At 39.2% G+C, this 8,396-nt stretch overlaps 1 protein-coding gene across 1 annotated transcript; it reads left to right on the top strand.

Annotated features, from left to right (window-relative positions):
* The first annotated feature begins 757 nt into the window (after positions 1 to 757).
* LOC134338644 (phosphatidylethanolamine-binding protein 1-like) lies at positions 758 to 6,803 on the top strand. The gene is made up of 4 exons (XM_063034650.1): positions 758 to 975; positions 1,825 to 1,934; positions 4,457 to 4,557; positions 6,436 to 6,803. The coding sequence occupies exons 1-4, from the start codon at positions 841 to 843 to the stop codon at positions 6,651 to 6,653; spliced, it is 564 nt and encodes a 187-aa protein (XP_062890720.1). The 5' UTR covers positions 758 to 840; the 3' UTR covers positions 6,654 to 6,803.
* The last annotated feature ends 1,593 nt before the right edge of the window (positions 6,804 to 8,396 follow it).

The following is an 8,396-nucleotide window of genomic DNA, read 5'->3' as shown; positions in this document are numbered from 1 at the left end:
CTATTGCCCATGGTGGGTTAAAATGTAAAAGACACGTTGAGGTGAGTTTAACAGGTGTCATTCGTTCATTAGCATAGCTAACGTTATTTAAACTAGCTGGCTGGCTGCTAAGGAGCTACTCTATTGATGTCCTACTTGATGAGGCCAAACTCCCTGTAGACTTGCTTAAAGTTGTAATAGAATAAACATGATAATATAATATAAGTACATATTTTAATGTCACATTTGCTGCATATACCCAACTTGGTTTACAGATTAGACAAAATCACTAAACAAAGTATTACATACACCCTTGGAGGTCGACCGTCGGGGGGGGGGGGTGCTACCTCCCTGAAATGAGTTTTTGCAGGGTGGGATGTCTGCAGTAGTAGTAGACTTAGAATGGGGCATACTATGCTTAATTATTCCTTATATCTTGTTGGAAAACATCAGTCTGGGGTGTGCGGGTGTTGGCATCATTATGAAACGGTTGAAGCCATTCTTTTATAATGTGAAGCATAACAAGGTTGAAAGAAAACAAATGCAGGCTGCACTACTAGCTTTGGGGGGTTGACAGTTTTCATTTTTAAAACTTTACTAAGTTAGGGAAGTGACTGTAATTTAATTCACAATAAAGTTTTTCATTATTTAAAATCTATCGGGCTTTGGGGGTAATTTAGTTGGTAAAGAGCTAGTCGGGGTTTTATTTCCCGACTCTCGACACCACACTCCGGTCGAGTAGGTGGCGGTAATGCACCTTTAAGTCGGAGTGCCGACCGCTATTTGAAACGCCGCTGAGTGCGGGACTGCCGCATATGCTGAATTGCCAGCGGGCGAGTGACAGCGGAGGCGCAGGGAAACATGCCGATGGATCTGCAGCAATGGAGCGGGCCCCTGGCCCTGAACGAAGTGGATGAGAAGCCGGCGCAGCCCCTCGCCGTCAAATATGACAGCGTGGACATCGATACGCTGGGCAAAGTGCTGACCCCGACCCAGGTACGGCGAGCCCCCCGGCCCGGGGGTGGGGTGGGGCGGCTGCAAATGCACGCTGCTGGGTCACAGCCCCTCGCTTGGACTTGCTAACTGCTCAGTGGTTAATAACATTTGGAGGGCAAACATGCTGTCCGCTGCGGCTGTAATTACAGCGGCGTCTCTTTTGCTGCAGCGCTTGTGTTCGGTGGGGGTGGGGAAGGGAGGGGTCGGTCTCTAAATGTGTTTAACGATCACTGCTAGAGTGACGGTAAAAAGTAGGATGCAATATTAATTTATATTAAAAGTAACCTTATCTGTTAAAATTTAAAACAAACTAGCATTTGGCATCTGCGCGAAGGAAAATTAACTCTGCAAAGTCGCAGACCTTCCTTGGCGTTCGTTTGACGTTTTCACCTCTTGGGACGTCTTCTTTTTCGAGGTGCGTCCACTGCCCTGGAACCACTTCATCGTATTATAAGGCGCATACTATTAATACCAAATCAGTGCAGTCAAAATAAGGGGAAGCAAAGTAAAGATCAGATTCTGCTGCATGGTAATTAAATAGTCCATAACTAATGTATCATGCCCTGGGTGTGTGCATGCTCTTCCATACATGCCTCAGAGGAGGCCCTGCCCACTGTCTCCATTCTGGGTTTTTAATTTTTTGTTTGCCCCCAGCAACACACGAATTGGCAGTGCCCAAATCCAGGCACGTCCCTAGTTCCCCTTCTGTTAATTCCTCTGATTTTTGCCTCCTCCCACCATCACCACTGCCACCACCAATTGACTTGAGCTTGGACTCGTATTGTCCTGTTCTCCAGAACGTTGGCTCCGGGCGTTATGTCAATGCTGCCATTTGTCTTGTGTGTGCAGGTGCAGAAGTGTCCTGTCAGCATTAACTGGCCTGGTTGCAGTCCAGACAAGCTCTACACGCTGATTCTAACTGACCCAGATGCTCCAAGCAGGAATACACCAAAATTTAGGTTGGTATTGAAGAGATCGTTCCTGTTTTTTTTAATTATTAAAAGGAACAGGCTGAGGGTGAAATAATTTCAGGTAAGAGAAAATTTAAAGTAAATTAACAAAATATGACACTTAAAAATAATATATTTATCCTTTCCTAAAGGTTAGCTGCCAGGGAGGCTGAGACAGAGTTGCAGTCTAAAATGTAGTCAGGAGGAATCATTTTATAATCATGGCAAGTTTGGAACATGATTCCGTAAATGGTCACTGACAAACTGGGTTAATTTAAATAACTAATAAAACAAATTGTTTGCATATTAGTTGTGATCTCATTGAATGACAGAACAGGCTTAAATGGATATAAAGGAGAATTGAGAATATCCTGCATTCCCTGATTCTTAACTTTATCTGCCAACATGTTATCCAGCCTTGAAGACCATTTTCCTGTTTACAGAAATGTAATAGTGTCATTTTTGCTGCTTAGACCCAGCTGGAAATTCTTGTATTTATTTATTGTCAATTAATGGGCTTCTCTGAAGGAAGAGGTATGCAAATGTGCATAATTAGGTGGCTTTAAAAGGCAGAAAAGACCTTCAGTTGTAAAGTTATATGCACAAAAAAACAATCTTAACCCACCTAAATAACTTCAACCCACATCTTTGCTTTCACTGTTCCTTTTTTATTCAATGAATTGTAACCTTTTTTAAGTGGGTATCTAGTCTCTCATTTTCAATAGCCAAGTTACTGTACCTATTTAACTTGATTTTGCACATTAAACTCTAATTTAAATTCTGAAAGGACATGCCTTTGGTATTTCTTGTAGGAAAGGGATGGAGTTGTATACAGTGGGTTCTGTTTAAATGTGATACATCGGGACCAATGTATTTTGGTCCAATTTAGCGGCTGCCCAGTTAGCTAAAGTTTCTTGGAATTAGCCAGGGTATAACAATGACAAACTACTATTAAACTGAGTAATAAGTTGTATATCTAAATGAATTACAGAACAAATTGGAACATTCCCAATGCTGCTACAGCACCATAAAACTGCATTAGTTCTTAATAATTATCAGCTGAGGAATTCATCCAGCGTATGCTGCCATGTTCTGTTGATTGACTGTAAATAAACAAAATCAGTCCTAATGTCTAGTGCATGTAAAGGACTGCCTTTAATGCTTTTGACAATTGCATCCTCCAAATCCTTTTAATTGTAACATTCAAGATGATTGTTGATACCTTAATTTTTCGTAGGTCCCAACTTGTTGAAGCAGTGAAATTGTTTCATTTTCACTCCTGGCTATTTCAGGCATCCCAAAGCCTGAATACTTGAAACTGCAGTGAGCAGACCATTTCTGAATTGCCTTGCTGCTTATTTTTCACCAACTATCAGTGACAACCATGACTGCTTTTTGAACATAAACATGCTCAACTGATGCTACTTTAAAACTGTCACTCCAAACATGGTGCTGTCTTATGGCTGCGGAAGTGCACGCGAATGATGCTAGTTAGAAACTATTCCACAACAGTCTCCTATCTCAATTAAGTGACCTAGTGTCCCAAATAAATGAAGGGAATCCTGGCTATTTTTTTCAATTAGTTTTTGTTCTCGAAGAGATGTCTTAAATAGATGGCTACCCTGACTAACCGATGGCCCAATTCACTGTATATATTTTGAACATACTTCAGTGAATAATCCAGTGTTCTAAATTACTTTGTCCTGCTGAGTGTCTTGAAGACAAAGTATTTATGAATCTGAAAATGCTGCAACTCCTTTTGTATTGCACCATTGGCCATAGCTAATAGATGAGGTGTAATTAAGTAAAGCCTAAAGAATATTACTATCTCTATTTCTGTAAATAAATTTGGAATGACATAAATTCATGAATTTAAGTAGTTTTCACAAGTTAGTCCTGTTTATTTTTAAGTAGTTATAAATGTCTTAGCTGATATCGAAGTTTGTAACATTCACTGTGAAATACAGAAAGCAAAAATAAACAGTTACTGGAAGAATGTTACAAATAATATGTTGAAATTTATGGATTGGAAAAGTAACAGGTTTTTTTGGGAGGGAGTATGTTTGGTTTGCATTACTGATGGGTTTATTGTGTAGGATAGTAACTGTATGTTCTGCTCATTGGGCTCTGTGCTTCCATGAGCCTTCCAAAATTTGTCCAGTACAGCCTAATACTGGAGTAGTAAGAACTGCTTCCATGTTTCTATTTGTGAATATATAGGCCATACTTTTGATTAGCTAATTGTAATGCTCTGTGTTTCCATGAAGTAGGTCACTGAAATAGGATACTTTCCATCTTCACAAGCCAACTTCTCAAGAATGAGATCATTTGGTCATCTTTATCTGTCCGATTTCTTAAAAAGAATGTCAGATTTGTGACCTTGCTCTTCCCTTTTCTAAACTTCATTGTTCATTGGATCATTGTTCAAAACTATGTCCAGAGTTTCCATTTACACTGTTTTCTTAGTTAATTTCTAAACGTGATGATGCAGGGCATTGCCCAAGAATTAATGTTTATTCTTTGTTTATTAGGGAATGGCATCATTTTGCTGTAATTAACATGAAAGGAAACGATATTAAAAGTGGAGAGATTCTTTCTGACTATGTTGGCTCTGGCCCTCCTCAAGGAACTGGTAAGTCAGATTATTAGTACAAACTGAGTCATTACTCAAAAGTTTAGTAATTTTGGTTACAGGTGTTCAATCTTTTCAGGTTTTGTGAGAAATGTAAATCCAAATTCTCTCAATTGTGCATCCATTCTAATACATCCATTGCAGTGCCACACATGACGCAGTCCTGAAATATGATGCATTTCACTTCAGGCTGTGATACAACACTGATTTTCATGTTTTTTTTTTAATCTGGACGAAAAATAAGCTATCCATGCTTTGCCTGGAAAATTCTGATACAACTTACCATCAAAATTTGAGAATTAAAAATTTGATCACTGTTCATCTTGATTTGTTCCTCTACATACCCTGGACAAACTTTCTAAATTTTTTAGTGGAATCGTAGCCCACTTTAACTCCCAGATACATGTTTTGGATCATGTCTTCTCTGCCCTTTAACATTTTTCATTTTTTCCTCTTTCTCTCTCCTACAATTTGCCAAATATAAGAAAGCAATGCTAATATGTAGACTAGTAGCTTGCGTTCCCCACGGTAATTTAAGTTTCCAGAGCTTTTGCAATGATGTACGTTTACACACCACAGTTGAAAACATGGTTATTTGAATTACTGTCACCTTACTGTCAGCTAGACCAATCTGGTCATTCTCCTCTGACCTCTCATTAACAAGGTGTTTTTGCCCACTGAACAACCGCTCACTGGATATTTCTTATTTTTTCCACCATTCTTTATAAACTCTAGAGACTGTTGTGCATGTAGGTCCCAGGAGATCAGCTGTTTGAGATAGTCAAACCACCCCTTCTGGCACCAACAATCAAAGACTCTTGGATCGCATTTCTTTCCCATTCTGATGTTTGGTTTGAACAACTGAATCTCAATCATGTCTGCTTGCTTTTTTTTACATGGATTTGCTGCCACATGATTGGCCAAATGGATGTTTGCATTAACAAGCTGGTGTATCTAATAAAGTGGCCAGTGGAGATATTTTGAATCTTTTATAAAAATGCTGTTTAGGCTATTAATGTAATCTTGGGTTTAATTCCTGGCATCACACTTCAAGATGATATAAACATTCCAGGACGTGCAGAAATGAAAGGGTTCTTCATTGAAGGATTTTAGCTCTGACCTTGTACTGAGGAATCCGTAGTTTAGGAGGTTTGTTAGTAATGGGATACAAATTCAAAGCGATGAGCAAAAGATGAGAGGTAAATGGTCTTATGTAGAAAGTGGTGATCCTGCAAACTTGGTGGAAATTGCCTATAGGGTTAGTAGACATTTGTTTCCTTTTTTTAATGGCAATTAAAAATGTTTGAGGCGGACTAAATGACTAACTTGTGCTGGGATTTAAGCATCAAGATGGAATGAATGTAAACAATGGCCATTTGAAATGATCAAGTCCACCAGGCAATCTTTAATGTTGAGTTGGGACTATGATTGATGTATCAGTAAAGGCAGGAACATTAGTTGGTTCTAATTTCAAAATGCTCGAAGGCAGGGAGGAAAAAGTCCAGTGGCTTATGGTTTCGCTGGGTACTGTCACTACAACAAATATATTGTACATTAAGAACTTGAAGCTTCCATAATGTGGCCTCAGCCCGCTGCATCCACAATAATTTTTAATGAAGTAATTCAGCTCAGTCTAAAGCCTGATGGAATAGTCCGGCCAGCTGTTCAGCTAGACTCTTTAATTGCTGAATTAAATGGAGAAAATTTTTCTTCAGTTTCCAGTTACCCTACTAACATAATTATGTGATCTAGGTGCTGCTGCGATTTTTGAAGTGAACTGATTAATTAATATCAGTTTTTTTTTAAAAAAACTTACTTAACTGTGCTAATATTTTGGTAGGGCTTAGATTTTAATTAACTTTTCCAACTTTATTTCAGGCCTTCACCGCTACGTCTGGCTGGTTTATGAACAGTCCAAACCTCTGCAGTGTGATGAGCCGCGATTGACCAACCGGTCAGGTGATAAACGTGGAAAATTCAAAACTGCTGATTTCCGTAAAAAGTATAATTTGGGTTCACCTATAGCTGGGAGTTGTTACCAGGCTGAATGGGATAACTATGTACCTAAACTCTATGAACAGTTGGCTGGAAAATAACAAGTTACAAACTTGTAATTTAAAGCATTTCCTTCCCAGTATTAACAAATGTGTATTTTATTGCAACCAGTGTCATTAACGTTGTTTGTGTGCACATCTTCGGAAGTAGCACCTACCTTGCTTTTTGTTTTAAAATAAAACGTCAGTGGATGAAAATAGTCTTGTCTCTGCATTTTCTAGTTCATTTATGGGTTAAGGATGGTAATTTTTTTTTTCAGACCTTTTGTAATGATGTGAATAAGTTCACAATACCTCTTGTTTAATCCACAGCAATGAATTGAACTTCCTTTTCATGGTTTGAAACGTGATCCTGAATACCTGTTTGCATGCCGCATTCATTCTGACCTCTTACTGTAGCTCCAGTGAAAGAATGCAAGATGATGGCACTGAACCCTATCTCTGAGTTCAGCACATTCAAATTTTACAGAATGAAAATGTCAGGTTTCCGATAATAGGGTCAGAATAGAATGTGACGTGTCAGAGAATGTAAAATCTTTGTGGTTGGAGTTAAGAAACTACAAGTGTTTAAAAAAAAACATGATAATGGGAATCATAGGCCTCCAAGTAATAGCCAAGATGTGGGGTTGAGATTGCAAAGGGAACTGGAAAAGGCATGTAGTAAGGATATTGACATAATTGTAATGGGGGTTTCAATATTCAAGGAGATTGGGAAAGTCAGGTTTGTGTTGGATCGCAAGAGAGGGAATTTGCTGAATGACTACGAGATGGCTTTTCAGAGCAGCTTGTGTTTGAATGGGGGGGTGGGGAGAGGCTACCTTAGATAGGCTGTTGTGTAATAACCTAGATGTTCCTGTAAAGGAACCCTGAGGAGGCAGTGATCATAATATGATTGAATTCATACTGCACTCTGAGAGGGAGAGATGTAAGTTAAATTTATCAGTATTGCAATGGAATAAAGGGAATTACAGAGGCATGAGAGAGGAGCTTGCCCAGGTGGACTGGAGGAAGGTACTGGCAAGGATGACAGCAGAGCAGAAACAACAAGTTCCTGGGAATAGTTCGCAAGGTACAGGATAGAGTTATCCCACAGAAGTTCTCAAATGGAAGCTGCAGGCAACTGCGGCTGGCAAGGGAAGTTAAGGACCGCATAAAAGCCACTAAAAGGGTGTATAAGGTACCATAAGTGAGTGGGAAGTTGGATGATCGTGAAGCTTTTAAAAGCTTGATGTGCTTGGTGATTATATCAGTCTGGCCATAAATGCTTTCTTGCGTTCACTCACAAATCATGCAGATCAACTTAGCCATAGTAGCCTGGTTTGATGCTGGCCTATTAACATACCTTCATTGCCTTAGGTTTGCTGGATGCATGGAAGAAACTCTCATGGTCACAACACTTCAGGAACCATAACTCTTGAGCAGCCAGCCCCCTGCTGGAGGCCAGTACCCCCATACACTCTAAACAATATTACTTGTTTACAAAACTCTTATTTTAACTTCAACCTGATTACTGCTTGCAACTTTAAGAATTCAAGGCTGCTTCTTGTTTGAATTGACGTTTTCTATATTCACATAATTCCATAACTGCTGAATCCCTAACCGTAGCTATGGTGGAATGTAAAAATGCAACGATTGGCCAACAGTGAGTAATTTTATTAAGTGACTTAAACTTTCATAGAACTCTGAGTAAGAAGACCAATCTGATAGAAAGTCAGTGAATTTATGTGTGTTTAAGATTTACACTTATCTTCAAAGTGATTGGCTGGCTGGTGGTTTGAGGGCAAT

Source organism: Mobula hypostoma, chromosome 27, assembly GCF_963921235.1.
Source record: "Mobula hypostoma chromosome 27, sMobHyp1.1, whole genome shotgun sequence".
NCBI classification, from domain to species: domain Eukaryota; kingdom Metazoa; phylum Chordata; class Chondrichthyes; order Myliobatiformes; family Myliobatidae; genus Mobula; species Mobula hypostoma.
Note: the sequence above shows the minus strand (reverse complement) of the source record. Positions and strands in the feature narration are given on the sequence as shown.

Bases quoted from the DNA above. Each gene is read 5' to 3' on its own strand.
- LOC134338644 (XM_063034650.1), top strand. From the start codon at position 841: ATGCCGATGGATCTGCAGCAATGGAGCGGGCCCCTGGCCCTGAACGAA. The intron at 976-1,824 runs GTACGGCGAGCC...TTGTGTGTGCAG, and splicing joins AAGTGCTGACCCCGACCCAG to GTGCAGAAGTGTCCTGTCAG. The intron at 4,558-6,435 runs GTAAGTCAGATT...ACTTTATTTCAG, and splicing joins TGGCCCTCCTCAAGGAACTG to GCCTTCACCGCTACGTCTGG.